This window comes from Mesoplodon densirostris, chromosome 10 (assembly GCF_025265405.1).
Source record: "Mesoplodon densirostris isolate mMesDen1 chromosome 10, mMesDen1 primary haplotype, whole genome shotgun sequence".
Classification (NCBI taxonomy): domain Eukaryota; kingdom Metazoa; phylum Chordata; class Mammalia; order Artiodactyla; family Ziphiidae; genus Mesoplodon; species Mesoplodon densirostris.
This window is the reverse complement of record NC_082670.1, coordinates 105,118,208-105,142,538: the sequence shown is the minus strand read 5'-3', so window position 1 is coordinate 105,142,538 and position 24,331 is coordinate 105,118,208. Positions and strand designations below refer to the sequence as shown.

General features: G+C 42.4%; 1 protein-coding gene across 3 annotated transcripts in view; it reads right to left on the bottom strand.

Annotated features, from left to right (window-relative positions):
- Positions 1-728: 728 nt before the first annotated feature.
- Positions 729-24,331, bottom strand: part of PPARG (peroxisome proliferator activated receptor gamma) — a 70,431-nt gene continuing 46,828 nt past the window's right edge. For all 3 annotated transcript variants that reach the window (XM_060111616.1, XM_060111617.1, XM_060111618.1), the window contains 2 exons: positions 18,069-18,519; positions 729-976 (listed from right to left, as the gene is read on the bottom strand). In XM_060111616.1, coding sequence (XP_059967599.1) covers positions 729-976; positions 18,069-18,519 — 699 coding nt within the window. The remainder of the gene's footprint in view (positions 977-18,068; positions 18,520-24,331) is intronic.

Below are 24,331 nucleotides of genomic sequence, written 5' to 3'. Positions count from 1 at the left end.
GATATGCCCCAAATGAGTACTTCTGGGTTAAGAAACACATGCTCTGAGCAGTTTTTGGTCCTGAAGTTCCATTCTTAGTTGTGATTTTTTTTGTTTTGTTTTTTGCGGTATGCGGGCCTCTCACTGTTGTGGCCTCTCCCGTTGCAGAGCACAGGCTCCAGACGCACAGGCTCAGCGGCCACGGCTCACAGGCCCAGCCGCTCCGCAGCATGTGGGATCTTCCCGGACCGAGGCACGAACCCGTGTCCCCTGCATCGGCAGGCGGACTCTCAACCACTGTGCCACCAGGGAAGCCCCCTTAGTTGTGATTTTTAAAGCAGATAGAAGGTTCAGAAAAGTTGTAAATTGAGTATAAAAAATTATTCGACTGAGAATGAAAACTGATCAGCAATTCCATTCATAGTGTTTCACATGTGTAAGAAAGGAAGGAAAAAGAAAAGGAAGAGGGAGGAGATAAAAGGAAAAAAAGCCTGGAGGGTGGAGTGGGGGACACAGCAGACTCAGTCTTCAAATACAACAGCAATTTCACGATGTAATAATTTTTAATATTAAAAGTAAATTGTAAATGTATCTTTATAAACAATATGCATAAAATAGATCTATTATTCTAAAACCTTTTCTTTTTCAAATGCTTTTTCACAGTAATTTTTTAGGTGTCAGATTTTTCCCTCAAAATAATAGTGCAATTGGAAGAAGGAAAATGTTGTCAGTGAACTCGGACTTCTCTGCTAATACAAGTCCTTGTATATTTCCTGTAGGAGCGGGTGAAGACTCATGTCCGTCTCTGTTTTCTTTATTACTTGCAACAGCTGCACATGTTCTGTCACAATCTGTCTGAGGTCTGTCATTTTCTGGAGCAACTTGGCAAAGAGCTGAGAGGACTCGGGGTGGTTCAGCTTGAGCTGCAGCTCCAAGGCTTGCAGCAAGTTGTCTTGTATGTCCTCAATGGGCTTCACATTCAGCAAACCGGGGCGGTCTGGGGGAGCAGAAATGGAAGACAGAACAGCAGGTTCAGTTACAAAATTCTCTGGCTCCACATCTGAGGCATATTCAGCCAAACAACTCACTTTTTGTTGGTTTTGCTTTGGTTCTAAAAATAGGGTATGGAGGAAGGGAAAGCAGATAGTGGGCAAGAACTGCATACAAGGAGAATGGAATGAAAACCAAGACTATCAAAGCTCTTTCCAGGGCCGTTCTCTTCCTGGCCAAGACGAAATCTGTGTGACCAGTTGACAGAAGAGGGTGGCAAGGCAATCGTCTCACCAGACGGGGGACTCTTCTGCTGGCATGTTTCTACTCACTCAGAAATCTCATTTTCAACTTCTGTTCCTTCCTGATGAGTCTATGTTTTATAACCTCTACTTACTTTCTTACCACTACTTTAAACACACTTTTAACACAGACTTTGTCGTCTTTTTGCTTAATATAGCTCATGCATTTTCGAAGAGGCAAGACATAGTTTTCAAATACTGTTACACTTGGGAAGGATAGACCAGATTTTAACATAGGCTTCTTCTGATTAGTGAGGTTGCAGGTAATTTTCACTTTCTTCTTTATACTTTTCCTTATTTGAACTTTTAAATGGCAAGCTTAAATTACTTTTAAGTTTTTAATGTTTTTGCTTCATGTAGATCTTTTTAGATTCAACCTTAAATACTTTCTAGTATTCTTCTTTACTTTTACTTCTTTACTTTCTTGTATTCTATACTTCTTTTTCATTACATTTTCTAATGTATCCCTGCTGATGTTTAGAAAAAAATGATTGGCTTTGTTATATTGAATCTATTCCAATTTCACTCTTGTCAATTCAAATAGTTTTTATCATGGATTAAAAAAAATTTTTGGACAGACAATTTCATCTGCAAATAATCATAGTTTTATTTATTTCTTCTTTTCCAGTGTTTATAGTTCTCATTTCTTTTTCTTGCCATACTGCATTGGCTAATGTCTCTAGTATGGTATTAAATAATTGTAGTGTTGGGAGGCATTCTTGTTTTATTCCTAACCTTGAAGGAAATGCTTCTAATGGTTTACCACAAATATGATGTTTACTGGATTATGGTGGATAGGTTTTTCTCCTGGCTCTCCAATAGTTTTTTTTGTTTGTTTGTTTGTTTTTTTTTTTTGCAGTACGTGGGCCTCTCACTGCTGTGGCCTCTCCCGCTGCGGAGCACAGGCTCCGGATGCGCAGGCTCAGCGGCCATGGCTCACGGGCCCAGCCGCTCCGCGGCATGTGGGATCCTCCCAGACCGGGGCACGAACCCACGTCCCCTGCATCGGCAGGCGGACTCTCAACCACTGCGCCACCAGGGAAGCCCTCTCCAATAGTTTTAAAGTGTTTAATTTGTTTTAGTCAGGAATGTTGTTGCATTTCATCAAATGTTTTAAAGTTTTTCTACCTAGAGTGATGACCATATGGTTTTATCTTAATCTAGTGTAGTGAATTACTTTAATAGATTTTCTTATACTCTTGCATTTGTTTGCTAATATTTTATTTAGGAATTTTAAATCTGTGAGATTGGTCCAGAGTCTTTTTGTGTGTGTGTGCTATCTTTTGCCTCTTTTGGTAATAAATGTTAACTAGTCTTATAGACTGAGTTGAGAAGTTTTCCTTCTGTTTCTATGTAGTCATGATCTATTCCTTGATGGTTTCTTGGAATTTATTTGCAGAACCATCTGAGCCTGGTGGTAAATCTTTGACTATCTTTAATTTTCCTCCTATAGTTTTTAATTTATTCAGGTTTTCTACTACTTATAAAGGAAAATTTTAGTAATTTATATTGGAATAAAGTTGCACATAATATTCTCTTAGAATCTGAATCTCTTTTATTTTTATATATACCTCCTTTAACTGAATGCTTTTTATTTGTGTATTGTCTCACTTAAAAATTTGACTTGCCAAAGGTTTATGTATTTTTTGCTTTTTAAAAAAGCACAACTCCTGGTTTTACTGATCAACTCTGTTTTTGAAAATTGCCTTTTGTTTTCAATTTAGCTAATTCATTCTTTTAACTTTCTTTAGGTTTTTTTTTCCCTCTTTTTCTCATTTCTTGGGTTGAATGCTTAATTCATTTAGTTTCAGTATTTCTTATTTTCTGATAGATGAGTTTAAGGCTCTAAAATTTCCTCTGAGTGTCACTTCTGTTTCACCCCATAGCTTTGGTAAATCATACTCTCACAGTTCTTTTCTAAATAGTCTGTTTTACTATTTTGATTTCACTTTTAATCTAAGAGTTATATAGAGACATGTTTTTAGATTTCCAAGTGGAAAGTCTGAGTGTTTGTTTTTGTTTTTTCTAATTTCTAAGTTTGGTTAGAATATACGGTTTTCTCATTAAGGCTCAGCAGAGGGGCACAGAGATTATGTATGACATTCAGGTCACTCACTTGATACCTTGTACTGATTCCAAATTTTAGCTCTTGAAGGCCAATCACCCTCTTTTTCTCATTTTAACTCTTCTCCCCTTCACTGTAAACTAAAGCACTGTATAAAAGTTTTTACTTCCCTTTTTAATGTTCCTCATTGTCTTGCCTCCGTTTATCATTGTGCCTTTGCTTAAGCCCTTTCCACACCAAGTCCTTCAAACATCCTACATTCTGTCATAACTGTGCTTAGGCACGTTCTGTTCCTCCTGCTGGGAGCAGTCTCACCTTCCCTCCAACCATCCTACTGATTTCAGCCTACTACTCTTCAAAATCTAGCCCGTGTCCTTATGTCCTGGAGCCTTCCTGGAGATCATCCCTTCCTTGCCCCTGTTCTTCCAATCCCCTTTCTCTGGTCCTCATAGCATTCTACAAACACCTCAATTGCTACTATCCTAGTAGATTACATTTATTGAGTGGTTATCATTTCCCAAAACTCGTACTGAGGGCTTTATATACAATATATCATTTAAGCTCCACAATAACTCCATGAGGTCAGTGCTTTAAGGAGGGGAAAATGAAGATTTAGAGAAAGGAGTTAGATCCTGCCCAAGATCTGCCACTTGCTAGTAAACAGCACTGCTGAAAGTTGAATCTGATTCCGAATGCTATACTCTTAACTCTTATTTCCTGGTATTATAGGTACTGATTTTCTTGTTTATCTCCCCTACTTGGCCACGAGAGATCAGAGGGCAGAGACTATGTCTTGATCATCTCTGAGGCTCCAGTGGAAACACAGGAAGCACTCAGCTGGCTGAGTTTATGAGTGAGAAGGCTGTTCTAGCCAAGAGTCCTGAATTGAAAAGTACAGTTCTTCTGGTTGGTGAACAAGCCTAAAGGCAGGATCAATGCACAAAGAAGAAGTCTCTGGAAATAGCGTTTTCCTGTATTTAGTAAACTCGAGCAACCTTTACCTGCTGAGATGAGACACAGGAGAGCAAGGTGAGAACGGTCTCAGGTGGGCTTTTCGGAACTCTAAACATGCTCTTAAAGTTTTTTTTCTTTTTTCTTATTTTAAATTACAGACAGAAAGTTACCTGTAGTTTGATTTTCTCCCCTCAACTTCTCTAACATCTCCCATTGACTGGAGTAATTTTTTTTTTTTTAATTTCAGCACTTAATTTTGGAAACATTACCAAGAATCTCAGCTTCTGAGAATGAAACAGATGATTTAGTCCTGGCCTAGAGAATCACACCCCTGGAGGAGTTGTCCTTTCTCACAGTTGCTATGCAATAATGAAACCCCCTGACACTTCAAGGAAAACCAGATCCTGGATTGGTGCCTTGGGTTTAATAGTTGCCGATCCTCCCCCTGAACAGACGTGCCAGATTTCAAAGGCCTGGACTGGACAGCAAATGCATGTGCGTTGGCAGTGGCAGCATTTTGTGTCGAGGCGTCGGTGTACACCCTTGTGCAGACCCTCTGCTCACTGAGGCCCTGGCCCCTCAGAGCCTTTTCTCCTTCCTCCTTCCTCTAGAGCAGCATCCGTGGGGTCTGAACTTCTGCAGAAGAGATTATGTTAATCTACTAGGTTTCATTTATCGTGACAGTTCAAACAAGCAAACCCTCAAATGCAGCTGATCGGGCTTGCTGGAAACACTTGGCTGCCGTGCAGTACAATGGAACTGTTCCCTCTAGGAGTGGAGAAGGATCTGGTTTGGATTTTCAAACCTCTCTTTGGCAAGTTATTTTTTATGATGTGACAGATGAAGTTTGGCTGAAATTTTGTGGCCACTGATTTATATTTTCTCTAGTGACAAGTTAGATCATTTACAGATCTGTCCCACTGTCGCCCTTACTGAGCCTCAGTCAAGGCAAGAACGGAGGGCAGGAGAGCAGGAAAGTGGTCGCTCTACTTTTAGGTCTCTCACTAACCAGTTCTGTGACCTTGGGCAAACTGATCAAGTTCACGGGCGCCTCAATTTTCTCCTCTGTAAACGAAGAGGATTGGATTAGAGAGGTGATCTCTAAGACCCTAGTTCAAAAGTTGTAAGCTCTATTCTTATTTGTAATTCCCTTTACAAAAGTCACATAATTAAACAGGGGAAATTAACTCAAAATCTAAATAGAAAAGTATATCAACAGGCTTCACATTAAACTTAAAACATTTGGCTTATTTAAAAAGCAAAAAAGCTTCCTTTGGTCTTAAGCACTCCCTAGGGTCAAGGGCAAAAGGGATTTGTCAGGGTTGTCCCCACCCTTTACCCTCCAGTCAGCTCCAAGGCCTTCCCTGCTTCCCCTGCCTGTCTTTCTCTTTCCACTTTCCTTCTACTCACACTTGAACACTTACTGAGCTAACGTGCCACAGGAATCTGTCTAAAGACCTAGCCGTCCTGGGTCCCTTCTCTTCCTTCTCCCTTTCCCATTGGCCCAGGGCCTGCGAAGGTATTGTTCTTAGAAGGCTGGTCTGAGGTCCTCTCCCTACACCTTGCTGAGGGTTAGAGTTGGGGTCTGGAATAGGATCAGGGTCAAGGGACCTCCTTCGTTGGCCCTAGGTTGCCTAGAAAGCCCTTTTGGGAAAGTGCGTGCTGACTCAGGCTCCAGGACCCAACACTCGAGGAAGCTGGAGTCAATTACCGGTTCCTTACTCCCCAGGCTGCAAAGAATTGGGAAAGAAACCTTTCCGGTCCCCATCGTGCAGCGCTGGAATTGATTAGAGAGCACTGTTGATTGTGGGCAAATCTACAAAGCTCCCATCTTATCCAGATCTGGTTCTGTTAAGTGAAGAGCTTATCTGAAGCAGATTCAAATTCTCTGGACCCTCCTGGGATCTGCCCACCTGGGCCAGGCATTTCCCTAGACCAGATTTTCTCAGGAGGGGTCTCAGTTAGGGAACCAGATGGCCACAGCGGCATCTCCTGAAGGAGATGCAGAAAAACCAAAGCGCATGGTATTGTTTCTTTTCTAGTTGCTGCTGTCATGCTGTTCCCAGTTTTTTCCTATTGGATTTCTTTCTGATGGAGACAAATCTGAAAAGGATTGTACCCAGGGCATTTAGGAAAAAGAAGTCTGATAGCTGGGCAGCTGTAAATTGATCCGAAGGCAATGAAAGAACTTAGCTCAGGTGTGGGCTGAAACTGAAGGGGGTGGAGCTCCTTCGGGAGCTCACACTTTGCATTTCACTTCCTTTTACTCTTGCTCCCCAATTTCCTTTATTCTATTGCTTCCTAAGTTCACAGATGTGTTAAAAAGAGGAGTGGATTTGGAAACTGAAGACTTGATCTCATCTCTTCTCCACTTAGCTTCCATGTGACTTTGGACAAGTCATCTTATCTTTCTGGGTTTTGGCTGAATTTTCAAGGCAACGGTGGTGTTTCTTTCCTAAGGTCATGGTTAGAAGGAGTCAGGTAAAGGAGCTTTGTAACATTTTACTATCCTCTGTGTTTGTTCGGACAGAGGCAGTTTCCACAGGAATGGGGTCCGAAGCGTAAACATGGGTGGGGTGGCATGTGTGCAATTGGGAAATGGGAGGTTTCTGAGCTGTTATTTGTAGAGCATAAGTTCAGGAGCATGAGAAAATGATTCCTGATGCAGATACACATTTGGGGTTTGGGGCAAGTTCTCATTCTTGTAGTTGAACATATGTAAGCAGGACTGAGAACAATAATGAAACAGAGAAGCCCCCGAGCTGATATTCACTTCTTCCTTAGAGACGGTGTTAGGGATTCTGCGGTCCTTTCCTGGTCTAACCGTCAGGATCATGGGGATCATGAGGCGAAACTCTGAATTCACCCAAGTTTGTCTTTGGTAAACTGGTCTGGCCTGTAGCAATTCCCTCCCACCATCCTACCGCTAAGAGAAAATAACCTAAGAAAGTTTCCCATGTTCTTTTCATATTTAAATTTGAACCGGGGCTTGACCGAGTGCGGGCTTGATTCTCAACTGTGCCTCCACACTGAAACCATCTGGGGAAATTAAAAACACGCAAACTAGTACCTGGGTCCCATCTTGAGAGACTCCGATTGACTTGGCCTCAGGTATGACCGCCAATGTTCCTAAAAGCTTTCAGGCGATTCTAATGGGAAGCTGAGAGCAAACACCACTGGTGTAGTGAGAAGCAGTTGGAATGTCAACCTGAAGACTTACTTGCTGGGTAATCTCGGGCGAGTTCCTTAACCTCTCTGTACCTTGGTTTCCTCATTTAAAAGATGGAGACATGGGCCTCCCTGGTGGCGCAAGTGGTTGAGAGTCCGCCTGCCGATGCAGGGGATACGGGTTCGTGCCCCGGTCTGGGAGGATCCCATATGCCGCGGAGCGGCTGGGCCCGTGAGCCATGGCCGCTGAGCCTGCGCGTCCGGAGCCTGTGCGTCCGGAGCCTGTGCTCCGCAACGGGGGAGGCCACAACAGTGAGAGGCCCGCATACCGCAAAAAAAAAAAAAAAAAAAAAAAAGATGGAGACATGACAGTAATCTAGCTCGCAGTGTTGTCGAGAGGATGAAATGAGTTACTAGATGGAAGGTGCTCAGAGCAGCGTCTGACACATGGGAAGTTAGCTATTTCTATTCACACTAGTGTAAACGTGCCTCTTTCCTTTCTTACCTTTCTCCTCCTCTCATTTCTGCGATGCTCTTGGGTCTTCTCTGTATCTTTCCTATTCTTTTGCCCTTAATTGCTCCCTTCTTCTCCACCCTGCCTTCTAGATGCTTTTCCCTTTCCACTCATGGGACTGCACCTTGCTGGGGATGTGGTGTCTAGAATCCTAGCAAGGCCAGCCTAAATTAATCAGAAGTGTGAACAATGGATGATTTGGGGAGAAATGTGGTTGATGGCTGCTATCAGGGAAAGGGAACAACAGAACAGAGATCTTGTACCGAACAGATGAAGATCATCGGTGACAAGCATGTCTGCCGTGAACGCACGTGTGGCTAGTGGAGTCCTTCCCTCTGAAGTGGTCCCCGTTCTAACATATCCCTGTTAAACAACAGTTAAATAAATGCTTTCTCTGTCTGTGTCCAAATGACAACCGCAAAATGACACAGCAACGACACGTACGATTTGGCTAGGATGGAGGGCGCGGGTGACCACCACCAAAATGAAACCAAGCCCAGGCAGTAGTTTCTTTTATCTGCCCATTAAATAGCAATTGCACACCAAGTCCCCCCACCTCAAATGCTCAACTACCACCTCCAAAAGCCACCTCCCCAACTACAGCACAGAACACAAAAGTATCTGGTAACAAGGTGGGCAGCGCTTTCCTCTCTGCCGCGTTCAGAGCTCGTTTCATCTCTCAATGGCACCTGCCGTGAACGGAGCGTGGGGCCTGCTTTATTTTCAGCTCTTTCAGAATGGAAACAGGATCGGAGACTTCCGTCCTGCCCTTGGGAAGTCTCATCTTTCCCACCTCCTTTCACCAGGGGTTTGGGTCCCCTCGTTCTGATCATTTGTGGTCACTCAAGTGAAGCTCAGCCCCATGGTTTGCTCCCCTTCTCTGTGTCCGGACCAGGGGAGCAGTGGGCTCCCCTCAAGCCGAGGGATGCAGATAAATCTCTGACCCTTCTACGTCCCACACCAGCTTTGATCAAGACTGGGAGGTAGAGGAACCAGGCTCGAGTGGAAAGATGGAGAGTGATTTTTTTCTTCACCATCAAGCCTGACACACTCATGCTCCGAATCCAGTGACTCTCCCTTGCTTCCTCAACCTCTAGAAATGCCAACGGCAAACCAAAGGGAGTCAACAAAATAAAAAGTGGCCAAGGATCTGTTCTCTGCACCTCTCCCCTCTCCCCCACATCTTCCTTTCCAACGTCTTGGAGAAGAACCTGTGATCTCAAAACATAGGCGTGATCTCCAACCTCTAAATACGACCTCTTAACACATAATGTCCCCCAAACTCACAGAATTCCCCACCGCACTCCTGCTCGTTGGTACCTCCTTCAGGGGCAGCAGGGTCCAGAGTTCTCCCCTCCCTCCCCTCCCTCCCCTCCCTCCAGTATCTCTGTCCTTTGGGGTTTTGTTCTCAATCCACAGCTAATCCCCTTAAAGTGATAGCTGATACAGGGATTAGCTGCTATCTCCTTAGGAGTATTTATATGGTACTAAGGGATTTTAAGAATGCTATTGGTGAAATTTCAAGCAATCCTCTGGCAGGATTGTGTGGAGCTACTTCAAATTATACAGTACAGGGAAGAGGGAAAATGAGCAGTTATTGTGTGCTTACCACGTCCCAGGCATTGTGCCAGAGGCTTCACAGAATGTTCTTTCATTTACTTAGGGAACTGAGAAGGAATTCAGGCTCAGGCAGGTAAATAACGGCCTGAAGTCACACATCTAGTAAGTGGTGGGGTGCGGGGTTTGAGGAGCCCAGAGGCCCCCACCGCCCCATCCTGCCTCTCCTGGTGCACCGGTGGGTGATGCGGCGGGACCCCGGGGGCGGGCGCTCTCCCCGGGAGTGCGGGGCTCCTCACCACCTGCGCCGGCCTCTGGTACCAGGGCCGCTTTCACTCTTCCTCACTTGCGGAGGATCTGTCTGAGTGCCGTGCCAGTCTGGAAGTCTGCCTGGGGTCACCCAGAGTTTAAACACACATTGTGAGAGCCCAAAATGATAAAGTGCTCCCCAAAGCGGCCCACTGACTGGCTTCCAAGATGCTGGTGTGGGGACAGGAATGACTCAGCAGTTTGGCTTTCAAGCCCATGTCTGTCTCTGAGGTCAAGTACAGCGAATGATCCCAGCCTACCAGGCCTGGGGTGAGGAGGGGATTTTATCTCTGAAGCAGTCACAGATAAAGATGCTTCAGTGTTCCACAAATGACAAAAGCCTCTGTGTGTGTGTGCGCGCATGCATGCGAGTGTGTGTAGTTCAAGTTTCTCAGATGATTCTAGTGTGTTTCTCTTCTCCCTACCCACCCCCACCCCCAATTCTCTGGTTTTGAGAATTTGGGTGCCAGCTGAGAACTTACAAATATACCTCCCTCTGTCTAAACCGAGTCTGTGAGGTTATGAGAAGAGTGAACTAATGGGACATTTATAGATAACCCACACTGAGTCATTACTCAAAGCCATCCCAGCCACCTGACAGGATTTGTCCACTGGTCACGGCAGCATAGTGGGGAGACCAGGACAGCAGGCAAAGAGAGCAGTGCCATACACCGTGCAGACACAGAGCAGGTGCCCATTCAATAGTTTTCAATTAATAAATGAAGGCAAGTACTCTCTGACACAATCATGGGCCAGATGGGAGATATGAACCACGTAATCAACACTCTTCAACTGCCCTGCTCAAGGCTCAGTCACACGAGAAATCAGATGTCTGTGTTTATTCTCAATATCACGAGAACAGTCAGAAAAACAACTTTTACCACTCAGACCCCAGCCTAAGTCTTGTCCAAAAACACTGTACGGATAAAGTAGCTGAATATTTAACTGCCACAGGAGAATGGAAGAAAGTTGGCCTCTTGTTCTTCATAGTATTACTAATGCCTCAGTTTTCAAATATTTTTGGTTTTGTCTCCCCCCACTTAACTAGTAAGGATGATGCCAACAGACAAAGAAGACATGGGGGCCACTGGGCTGTGGAGAATCAGAGGTCCCCTGAGCTGGAGTCTCCTCAAGAACAGCACAGGCCCACTCAGGCACGTGCCCTCTATCTTGTTCCAGAGAAGAGCTCGGCTGTCCCTTCTAACTGGTAGAAACAGTCCTGCAGTAAAATGGAAGGATGACACACGAGCTGTCACTATCCTCAAGATTCTGGAGAGCACTTAGGGATGGGGAGGGGAGACGGACACCCACAAGCCCAGAGCCCCTCCCGCTCTGTCCTGCGGATCCTTAGTGCTCTCTGAGCTGGAGGGAGAGGGGTCCCCTGTACACGAACGGGAGGAGTGACGTTGGGATAGTCTCCGAAGGGCAGGAAGAAATTAAGGTACTGGAAGGTATTGTAACAATTTTAAATTTGTCTCACAAAGCTTCCTGCAGCCACTTCTCTCCATGGGAACCTGCTATAAGATGGTATCTGATTAAGCTCGGACATATTTACTTAGGTACATAAAGCTTATGGTCAGCTTCTGCAGGGAGCCTGCGAATGGGGGCTGTGCTACCGGAACAGTCTCGGCATTAACACTGGGCTCTGTTCCGTCCCAGAACAGTTCTCAAACCTGGGGTGTAATTTTGTTAGGCAGTCAGGTACAAATGGTGTCTTGAGAAGGGCTTTGGAGAGCAGGAAGTAATATCTGGACTCTAACTGGAAATTCTTGATTAAAATACTTGGAGGCAATATGGAAATGGGTAGTTTCTGATAACTGCCAAAGAACCCCAAGTCCAAGGTAAGTAACTGGGATGCTTCCACATCTCAATACACAAAAGGCAGTGGCAGTTAAGGGCATCCGTTTTAAGGTCAGATTGGATAAGACCTTGGCCTCACCGATTAGTAGCTCTGTGACCTTGGGAAAATTGCTTAATCTCTCTAAACTTCTGTTTTCTCCATCTATAAAATGGGGATAATGAGAGACTTTCTAGAATTGCAGGGAAAATTAAACAAAGATTCAGAACACAGGTAAAGTGCTTAGCATCTACTCTGGTTCACAATGAAGTATTCAATAAATGGCAGCTATTATTATTATTAATATTTGATTACTATTCATTCAACAAGGATGTATTAGTACTTATTCTGGGCCAGGTGCTGTACTTTGATTCTATTCTAATTCCAACAAATTAAAAAGTATATATTGATACACATATAAGTCAGGACCAAGGGTAAGAAACAGAGCTCCATGGTATTGACCTGAGAGGTCTAGGAGTTTTCCAACTGTCACAGAATATTAACTCTTCCTTGATCTGTAGATGTACATCTGTGAACAATTCCCCCTTCCTGTACCCTATGCTCCCTGCCCACTCAACAGCAGAAACGCACAGGATCGCTCCAAGAGCAGCTGTCCGAAATCGCTTCACAGAGCAAGAACACGGCCGGGACGGCTGGAAACGGGAGGAATTGCTATATAGGAGGTTTGTATAACCCAGCCAGACCCAAGAGGGTAAATGAGGAGGCTGGATGACTTGCCATCTGTGACTGCTGCACCAATATTTACAGCTTCTCTGTCATTAGGATGGCGATGACAATCGGCCTCGAGAAATATATTGTAAAATCCAGTGAATTTCCTCCCCATATCTTGGAAGTTTGGGAAGAACTGTAATGGATTCCAAACTGTTTTGAATTAACAGAAAGAGCTTTTTCCTGTTTTTCCTGTTGCCGAGTTCCAGCTGGAACCCTCCTAAGCTTTTCTCCAGCAAACAGCCAACGCCCAAGGGGGCAAAGTGTCCAGTGGAGTGTCCTGGGGCTTGTCAGCTTTATTGAGCTTTCTACTTGGCCTTGGTTGCTGGTGGGTTTGAGGAGTTTGCTGGTGTGGCTGGCGCGAGGCTGTGGCGCCAGCTGCAAGCATGCCCTTGCTGGAGGCAGTGTGATTACGCTTGACGCCACCCGTCCAGCCAGCGAGACCAGAGGGGGCAAGGGAAGTTCTTCCCTTATCACCACTCCCAAGGAAGCTGTGCTTCTGGGCTCTGGGCCAGACCTTCAGGAGAGCAGTGACGGGACCACAGGTTGGGGCCACCGACACCCTGAGGGAGTTGACCGCATCCGCCAGCCAGGTGGCAGAAGAGACACTGGGAGGTGACAGTGAGGACACCTGGGTTTCCCTCCTAGCACTGCTGCTCACTAGTTGTCAGCTCACCTAAGTCTATGACTCTCTCTTCTCTTTCTATGGAATAAGAATGAAAATACAGGAGAATTGTCAGGATCTAATGAGAGAATGAAAGGGACAAAGTGCTGTCCTTTGGTTCTGGAATATTGTTCTTTTTAGTCTCATTCTTCTTGCCTGAAGCTCGGAGGAGAAAGAGGGAGAGAGGAGAAAACCTTGAGAAGACCTAGGTCATCTTCCTCAGCAAGTGGTCTGCGACCTGAATACACTGTAGAAATGCCGAACACCAGGCCAATCTAAGGACCAAATCTAACAGCATCAGCGGTTTCTAGGACTGAAGCTGAGTGACAGTGATCTTTACGACTGCAACTCCAGTTTTCTCAGCAAACACTTAGTTGGGTCAAATCAGGTACTTTCATCCAAAAATCCCCTTTGGGTCCCCTGGGGATCCCCCGCCCTTAATCTCCCCAATCCCTCACACCCCACTCTTACATAATGCCCATCTCCCCATTTTCCCTTCAGTCTAGGTTCATAGCCTTGACCAGAATGAAACTCTTCTGTGATTCTAAGGCCAGCTTAGAAGAAGGTCACTGGGATCCCTGCCCAAAGTGCTTCTCTCTCAAGTCACTAAAGCTATCTGTAGGCTTCAGAATAAACTGCAGAGGAGAAAATAATCCCTCTTGCTAAGAATAAGCAGGATCAGAAATTTGTTTACGGCATCAAACCTTCTTGCTTGCACAAATGTTTTCCCTTTCTGGAAAACCCAGGACGGGAATTGAGAAATTACATGTTGTACAACAAATTATATGTTGTACTCCAATAAACCACAATCTGGGATGTTGGTTTCACCATCTATAGATGACTGGGACACTGATCCCCCTTGGAACACAGTCTCTGGATTGGAAATGACTGGAGTAGTTCTTTCTCTGGCCTCTACCCAACCAGCTTCTCTGGATAAAGAAGGGAATCAAATTCCTTGGTGTTGAACAAACACGGGGTCCAGTTTATTCATTCTTATCTAGTGCCCATAGGTTGGCTTCATCTACAAAAGCAAACTTTGATCAGGGAAGGATGTGCCTTTTGTGATATGGGAACTAGTCAATGGTAAGTTCTGTTTTTATTTTTAAAGGAAGTCTCAAATGATTCACAGGGTTTTCTTCTCATTATAACCACAGATATAAGATTTTAAGAATGTATGAATGGCAGCTACCTTCAGATTTCTTTCACTGTTGTGAGGATCTAATGAAATCTGGATATTGGCTACTGTGAAGACAGTCTGGGAAACGCTAAGAGAAACTTGTTTATACAGCATCAACATTTAAATGATACCGTTTTTAATTTTCATAATTGAAAGCCAAAGTCTGCAGTATCTATTAAATTGAATAAGTTATTCTCAGAGCTATTTTTGACCAATTTAGAAAAATTTTAAAGGTCTAACTGAATCACTGATTTTCAAATAATCTAGCTTGTGTGTTATGGGCAGTATATGGCATTTTTCTAGATGAAATCATACTGTTGTCTTATGTGCCCATAAAACAACATTGCTCAGGTTCAAAAAGCCCTGATTTAGCATGATTATTTCTTGTCTGACCTTTCCTGGATAGAAACTAAGTATCTTTGAACGGCTTATTTCAAATGCCTCCCTTATTATCTGTGGTAGGAATATAAACTGGTACAAACTACACGGAAAAACCATCTGGCAATAATGAAACAAAAGACTTAAAAATGTTCATAGCCATCTACCCAGCAATTCTACTTCTGGTAATTTAGAATGAGAAAATAATCTGAAATGTTAACAGAAATTTACACATAAGAAGGATCACTCCAGTGGAATTTAGAACACATTTCCCATAATTTTTTATATTCTTCTCTATAGGTTCTTACAACAAATTATAAGCAACCCAAACATAAATAGGAAGATAATTTAGTGTGTGATGGTCTTTTACAAAATGAAATACATTATAGTCATTAAAAATGGCAGCATAGGGCTTCCGTGGTGGCGCAGTGGTTGAGAGTCCGCCTGCCGATGCAGGGGACACGGGTTCGTGCCCCGATCCCGGAAGATCCCACATGCCGCGGAGCGGCTGGGCCCGCGAGCCATGGCCGCGGAGCCTGTGTGTCCGGAGCCTGTGCTCCGCAACGGGAGAGGCCACAGCAGTGAGAGGCCCGCGTACAGCAAAAAAAAAAAAAAAAAAAAAAAAAAAAAAAATGGCAGCATATATTAGAGAAATGCAAATCAAAACTACAATGAGGTATCACCTCACACCAGTCAGAATGGCCATCATTAAAAAGTCCACAAATAACAAATGCTGGAGGGGGCGTGGAGAAAAGGGAACCCTCCTACACTGTTGGTGGGAATGTAAATTGGTGCAGCAGCTATGGAGAACAGTATGGAGGTTCCTCAAAAAATTAAAATAGAGTTGCCATATGATCCAGCAATCCCACTACAGGGCGTATATCCAGACAAAACTATAATTCAAAAAGGTACATGTACCCTTATGTTCGTAACAGCACTATTCACAATAGCCAAGACGTGGGAACAATCTAAATGTCCATCAACAGATGAATGGATAAAGAAGATGAGGTGTGTGTGTGTGCGTGTGTGTATACACACACGCACACACACACACATACAAACACAACAGAATACTACTCAGCCATAAAAAAGAATGAAATAATGCCATTTGCAGCAACATGGATCCAACTAGAGATTACCATGCTAAGTGAGTTAAGTCAAAAAGACAAAGACAAATACCATATAATATCACTTATATGTGGAATCTAAAATATGACACATATGAACCTATCTATGAAATAGAAACAGACTCACGGACATAGAGAACAGACTTGTGGTTGCCAAGGGGGAGCAGAGGTGGGGGAGGGGTGGAGTGGGAGGTTGGGATTAGCAGATGTAAGCTATTATATATAGAATGGATAAACAGTAAGTTCCTACTGTATAGCACAGGGAATCATGTTCAATATCCTGTGATAAACCATGATGGAAAAGAACACAAAAAAGGAATGTATATCTGTATAACTGGATCACTTTGACAGCAGAAATTAACACAACACTGTAAATCAACTATGCTTCAATTAAAAAAATTTTTTAAATGGTAGCATATATATATATATATTGTATATATGCTAGCACATACATAGAAACTTTTTGGTAAGGGGAAATAGGATTCTGTTAATCCTATTTTATTCTGAGGATAGAGAGCTTTACTTTTCACTTACACCTTTCTGTACTCTGAATTATAAAATGACCATATATTACTTTTATTTTTAAAATTAATAAAAATATTAATAAAGAGCATTAGTGGCATGAGAAAATGATTAAGTGAAAAAAGGAATATAAACATGGTATGTATAGTATGATTAGGAAAAATCTTAGAAATATATCACATGTTAATAATTATATTTCCAACTTTCAATAAAAATAAAATGTGCCTTAAAATATTAGCTAGTTAAACAATACCAACTTGTTTTCTAATCTGGTTTTCCAAAATTGAATCTTTTTCTCCCAGTGGACCTCAAATAAACTGGAATCTCATTCTTCTTTGCTGAATTAATCACAGATCCCAGATGATCAAGGGTCAATTTGTTTAAGAAGTAGACACCGTCAAGATATCAAAACATGTTGGATAGTGTATTTTTGTTACATCGAACATAACACAATAAAGGGGTGCTGCTTCAGAGTTAACTTGCGCTGTGTTGTTATCTATATGCACCCTAGTCATGTAAAGGGCAGTATCAGTGTAGACTCTGGAGCCAGACTGCCTTGGTTCATCATCCTGGCTCCATCTTTGCTGCCTGAGTAATCCTGGGCAAGTGACTGAACCTTTCAGTGCTTTAGTTTCCTTGTTTGCAAAATGGTACTTACCTTACTGGGGTTGTGAGAATTAAATGAATGTGTGTGAAGCGGCTAGAACACTTCCTGCACACAGTAAGTACTTAATAAGGGTTTGCTACTATTATCATTACTAATACACCATGCACCTGATTTCAGAAGCATTCTGCGCTGGAGTAATTGGATAACAAAGGACTGCTCTTTGTAACATGCTGTCTAGTTACACACAGCTTACATCTATAGGACCACTGTCCCCTACACATCAGTTTTCACGCACAGAGGATATTCTGTAGAGTACACACAAAAAGCTCGCCTGAAGTCCATTTCAGTAATGAAAACCGGTCACTTGAAAACAATCTTTATATTAAAGAGATGACACTAAAACTTTCTTCTGCTCAAGTTGGAAACGTGGAAGGCCAATGAAACTAGGATTTAGTATAAAACCTGGCTGTCGGAGTTGGTTACTTAGATCATGTCCTTGCAAGGCCAAAAGTACAATGACTGGCTAAACAACTCAGTTTATTTCTCTGCTGGGTATTCTTTGGTTCAGACTGCATTCTTAATCACAGCCAACCACCTCACAAAGGTACTTCAAAGGGAGCCAACAGAGGACTCTACACAGGAGAGGAGACAGGGCTCAGTAAATGTGTGTTCCTTGATTGCTGACCCTGGGAAAGCAATTCAAAGTAACACCTCACTGATGCTGGGGCCAGACCATAATTTGATCACAAACACAGTGGTGCTTTCTCTATGTCAAGTGAGCACTGTCTTACAAAGTTATATATGTCATTACTTAAATGGAGAATAGATTGGCCTTCTGGAAAGGAAAGGAAAAAGACAAGGAAAAAGAAAATAAAGAGGAAAAAAAAGCAGACAAGGGCATTTGTCTTCCATGTTTGGATTTGACTAGAAAAAATATTTTGAAGAAGAAAAGAAAAGTACCTGAGTTACCCACAGCCTTCAAACAGGAAGTCAACAATATTCTTTCTCGGTATGTCACATAGGTAGTTACACTCCCATGCCATCATACCATTGGCATTTTCCATATGAAAAGTGTGGTAAGTGCAGAGAGAAAAGACACATAGCCTAACACTAAGGAAAGTCCAAATTATTTCAGCCAACCCACCACCACGCCACCCTCTTTCATGGAAGATCCAAAGAAGCAGCTTACCTCCACTAAGAATAATGACAGCTATAAATATTGCCAAGTCGCTGTCATCTAATTCCAGTGCATTGAACTTCACAGCAAACTCGAACTTGGGCTCCATAAAGTCACCAAAGGGCTTTCGCAGGCTCTTTAAAAACTCCCTCGTCATGAATCCTTGGCCCTCGGATATGAGAACCCCATCTTTATTCATCAAGGAGGCCAGCATCGTGTAAATGATCTCATGGACGCCGTATTTTAGGAGAGTTACTTGGTCATTCAAGTCAAGATTTACAAACCCAGGAATACTCTTGGCATACTCTGTGATCTCCTGCACAGCTTCCACGGAACGGAACTGACATCCCTGAAAGATGCGGATGGCCACTTCTTTGCTTGGCTCCTGCAAGGGGGTGATGTGCTTGAACTTGATTTTATCTTCTCCCATCATTAAGGAATTCATGTCATAGATAACAAACGGCTGCAAAGAAAAAAGGGAGAAAATGGCTGAGTTGGAGATTTCTAATTCAGTCAACACCACCCCAGGTTCTTTATGTACACTTGCTTTGCTAACTAAAATCTTTAAAGTCTAAAACACTTAATTAATAATGAGAAAATACTCATGTCTTGATTAATCCTCCAAATTGTCTTCTGGGACCAAACATATTTCACTAATATTGGCCGCCCTTTCCTTCCACTTATACTGCAACACCTTACCTGTGACTGGCTAATAGCTCCAATTTCTGTTCTTTGGAGGGTCTTTGTTGTTGATTATTCAAATGATATGAAATCTACTGTTTATTTTGGCTTTCAATGGTGTATGTTTTTAAACTTCTTTCAATAAAAAAATTATTTCAGCAACTCAGGGTTGAACAGACCCACTTGGACATAAAGTAATCTTGCAATTATAGATTAAATCTACTCAGATCTTGAAAGAAACACAGTGTGCATGTAAACTACACTTAACTATAAGAAAAATCAGTCTGAAAGCAGATTAAAAATACTGAGCCAAGAAAATGTGTTTCATTTTTTTTAATGCTCTGGAAGCAATCTGTTTCAGAAAGAGCAGCTGTGTAAGGCCTGTGGGTAAAACCTGCAAAAGTGTCAAATTAAAAAACTTATTTTTCAAAGTATGTGTCCTTAAGGGTCAAGAATCAATAAAACACATTTATCAGTTACTCAGGTTTGCAGTAGGCTGCTTTCAAAAGCACTGTTGTGTTAGTCATAGATGATCTTTCTCTTTCATTTCCTCGTATAGCATTAGCCAAAGGTTTGTGGTCTGTGTGAAATTCTCAAGGCTACTCTGAATGAGAAGCGGCTACACTTTATATATACAGTGGATCTACTGAGCTCCATAAGGAGTTACCCCTAATAAGACTTGAGGGTATCTGGGTTCCAGCTTTGGTTCTGCGGTTAACTACGTGACTTTAGAAAAGTCATTTATCTTTCCTAGGCCTCACATTTCTCAACTGAGGGAAGTGGATTGCATCGGAAGTTTCCATCTCTTCTCTTGAGGATATGCTCGTTGCATTTCTCAGATGTAGTGTCTGTGATGTATGCGTGTATGTGTATCTGTGTGAGTGTGCATGCATACTACATGTCCACTGAACATGAAGTCTTTGATGTACTAAAAATAAAGTTTCTTTTGAGCAGAGAGGCTGAGAATTCTCTCCTCGTTGGCAAGAGGAAGCAGATGAAGTGAGTGCCAGCAGTAGCCAGCTTCAAGACCCACTGGTTCAGAGAATCTGACTATTAATCTCTATAGGAGTCTATGATCATCACCATACTTTTTTTTTTGGCTGCACCACATGGCTTGTGGGATCTTAGTTCCCTGACCAGGGATTGAACCCGGGCCCTGGCAGTGAAAGCACAGAGTCCTGACCACTGGACCGCCAGGGAATTCCCTTCACCGAACTAATAAGTCTATTCTACACTGAAGGAAATAACAGTAATACTAAGGGGTTTTCGATGTTGAGTAGATTTCCAAACTTGCCTATTATTTCCACACCATTCACTGGAGTTATTCCAGAAATTGTTACTTTTTTAAACCCCCAAATTCACTTCAATTGTATTGTTTAGCAAATACAAAACCACAAAGTAGGACAGATGTTAGTAACCCAAGAGTAAGCTCGCCTGGTGGCTCTAAGTCTTCAAGGAAACCAGGAGTGAAGAGTGCTTACTATGTTTTTGGGAATTTCGCTCCCCCCCTCTCCCACTTCAAATTGATATTATTAACGGGAGAGGAAAAAAAGGACGGAGTGGATAAACAGTCACATCAGTTAACACGTGCTAAGTTTCTCCAGAATGCCAGATTCTAATCATGAGAAAAACGTTAACAGAACCTAGGGAGAGGTCGTTTCTGTCCTCCAGGAGTTTTGTATGTATTATAATTTACGTTAACAAGAGCCTGGCTTTCTTTACTGCCATGACAATCTGGCGGTACCTGAAGAGTCGCCCTGTACCTGTACGAGTACCAAAAACAACGGATATGACATCATCCCCTCCTCACATATGAAAAGACGCTACCTCGATCTGCCCACTTGAGCTTTTGGATGAGCTCAACCACTCAGCTTCTTGGCACAGAATGGATGCATCAAATTCTTCTACCTCCATGTAAGCAATTTATCTGGAACTATGCCCTGATAAATCATCCTGTGACTCTTCCCCTTGACTTCCCCTGTCCCTCATATAAAGCCCCGGGTTCCTGTTTTCGAAATTCTGTGAGAGTTGCACATAGGGCACAATCCTGCTAATTTTCTCTCTCAATTTAACAACAATGTGACTTGGTAACCCCTTGGCAATCGGCATTGGTCAGGATTTCCTGGCAGTAAACACTCAAGGACACAGAAAGGAATCAGCAGTCCCCACCATCATGCCAAACCATTCCAGGTTTTCTTTTTTTTAAATAAAGATCCCTTCAGCGTTTTCAAAACGTGAATTGGCAGAGAATTATGGGTATTGACATGCAAATGAATCCCAGGTGGATTTCTTTGTTTTTCCTCGTCATAGCTGATTATGCTGTTTTCGGTGCATTTCTGAAGTCTGCATAGATTCTTTCAACCCCCCTGCGGATCTGTCAAACTGAAAGAGTGATCAGACACGATCTGCCCAGAGATCTGCCTTTCTTTGCCACCAATTCACCAATTCTTAGACTGCAAACAGTTCACCTCCACATTTTCACACTGGGACCTCCTTATCCTGAAACAGCGAAAAGATAGTGGCCCACCTGCTTTGCAGAGGGCTGACCTCTTAAAACCACGGGTGGAATTCAGCCAGTGGAGTTTACCTTGGATCATGAATTTAACATTACACTTCTGGTGAAATATTCCCCATAAACTGTACTTCACTTCCATGTTTCTGTATTTTCTACAAAGCAAAGGGAAGCCTTACATTCTCTATTAGCTTGCACCATATCACTGGATGATCTGCCACTTTAAGAGGAACCATATCCTCTTCAAATGTGGTCTTAATGATTTTACACTTTTAGTTGGGGGCTAACAATGTATTTATCTTCAGACACTATATCAAATGGCTAGATAAGCATCTCTCCTTAACAGGAAAGAATGCTTAATTATGTCTAGGATGTTATCAGGGATAGATCCAGGCTTTGTGGGGCCTGAAATGTACACGATTGTTGAAGACATTTACAACCGTTGGGTTCAGTAATACAAATTATAAGAATAAATAGCTTAGGCCCTTTCTTGAGCCGTTGGAAGGGGCTCAGCACAAGGGAGAGGCCCTGAAGCTTCATTAGCTTCATGGTGAGTCGGCCTTTGGCTGTTATAAGTGCTTGTATTTCTCCTATTTTGGACACACCAGAACAAGGTCAGAATGGAATGAAGAAAATTGCACTTGAACACAATGTTTCTCCAGGGAAGCAAAACGGTTTCTGTAAGAGGAAGTTAGTTTTCTTTGGAGAGATACATGAAGTGTAATTTATTTTGATATGTTTTGATTTTCAAAAACGGCTCCATGTATCAAAACTGGGATGGGATTAAGGGTACTGTTTTTATAGATAACTAAAATTAGTTCGAGATCTATAGCACACCTGCTACATATAACACAAAGATCATGGGGGAAGCTGGCTTACTAATGAAAACAAAGTAGAGTAATAAAACCTTACTGTTTTGAATGGACAGATAGAACAATATTGTTTCTTAGTAGTCCAACAATGTCAGCATTTTAATATACAAGTTGTTTTAGTGATTATACATGAATACTCTACGTTTACAGCTCCCTTTGAATGATAAAATGGCAAGCTAGAGGAGATCAATGAGAAAATCAACTAAGAAAGCACAGATTATTCTGGTGATTTCTCCAATTTGGGAGATTGAAATTAGTGCAGGATTCCATCACCTGGTAACCAGGTCAGAGTTAAAACTGGCCTGGAGAAAGGTGTGCCCCATCCCATGGGGCTCTCCTGGTAATCTTAGTTTTCCTGACAGATTAGAGCAAAGGCTCAAGGAAGAAAATTGGATTCTTAGGGCCTATCTTCTTCATCTTCCTTTCTTCTTTTTATACTTCTGACTTTTCATCCTCTGAGACACACATAGTTCTCCCTGATTAGCTCCAGTGGGTGAACGTTAATCCCAAATGCATTGGTTGGGTTTCCTCAACTTCTTTCTGGTTTCTCCCCTGTCGTTCCTAGTTCCCTCTTGTTGAGAACCATGGGGTTTCGAGAACTAAAGGGTCTTCAGAAATAACCTACATCATCATTCTCTGACTATGTATGAATAAACTGAACTCGAGACTTTCCAAAGTCAAACAGCTATTTATAGCAAACCCTAAACCAGATCTCCTCACTCATGACTAATTCTTTTCTCTTTCTGTTGCTTTCTACATGACTTCCCCACTTTTGCTTTTTTAAATACAATGACTATTCTGAGAGGAAGTGGAGCTTTTAAACTCTTATATGCTGGGATCTTGGAGGCAGTGTCCTTTGAACTATTATTTCCTAGAGATGCCAATTAAGTGCTGTATGTGATCGAAGTTAAGTTTGAATGTCTCTCAAACGTAATCTTGTTTTCCTACATGGTTTAGAGATTTAAGACAAATAAAAACTTAATACGAAGAATTATTCACACTCTAATGAACCAGCACATAGCCACAGCTCTTAAAGAAAAGTCTATTGCTGGCCAAAATGTTACTCAGCTGGCAAACAAGGGTACTGGCCAACTGAGTCTAATCATTAAAAAATGAAAAAAAATTAAAATGCTTTTCTTCTTAACTATATAGAATATTATCTTTTTAATTTATTGTCTGAAAGAACACCATTGGTTCAGATCTGTTATATCTTTAGCTATATTCCCGACAGTATTGGAAATAAAGAAATTTATTTTTTTAATATGAACATATGGATTAATGATTCCAGGAGTCCAACTTCTTTAGTCACCATTGAAACAAATCAGCACTATCATCCTGCTCTTTATACTGTGGTTCCTAAGGCTCTTTTCTCTGAGGGTCTGTTTGGTATCTTTCTTCCCAGGGGAGCAAATTCCAGCTCACTCAGGCTTTTCCACAGTGAAAGGGGGAAAGAGACCACACTTTTAGTTGTTAAGTGTAGGATTTAAAAGGACAGATATCTTTCCAACAGTTTGAGTTACCAGATTCGAGGGCCCTTGTAAATTTTAGGATGCGAAAATTTAAATGGGTACAGAACTGTTTTCACAGAAGTTTACATTTCAATACTGGTTTTTACTATTTGAAAGGTTCATATTTCACACACTATTTAGAAGAACCGTTTTTATGATGGCACCAGTTTGCTCCTGTAATTATAAAAACAGTGACTCCACATAGATCCATCATAAGCAATGGGATGCTTTGGGACCCAAAGTCCAATATAGTACAAATAACAAGCTTTATTCCTTATTTGCAGACAGAGTGCAGCCAGGAGGGCCTCACCATGTCTCAGATATGGAGTGAAAAGTTGGCAGACACACCAAGGGTTTTTCTATTTATTGTTTCATGACAAACCATGGCACTGAAGATGGTTTTTGAAAACCACTCTCTGTTTATTTTCATCAACAAACATGGGATCACGTGACAGCGACACACCCAGTGTGATCATCGCATCAGGGGAGTAGTCAAACACTGGGAACTTCCAAAGTCCATTCAGTTCTCAGGTTGCCTTCAGGAGATAAGCACCCTCGCTCTAGCATATCTGTAGTTTTTAGAGTTCAGTAGGTTCTCTCAAAGAAGGGGCTGGGCTGGAACAAGCCATTGAAAGGGAAGTAGACTGTGAGGACAGTCAGTGCTATTCCTATCTGAGGGTGGCTAAAAGGCCTAGTGCTCCT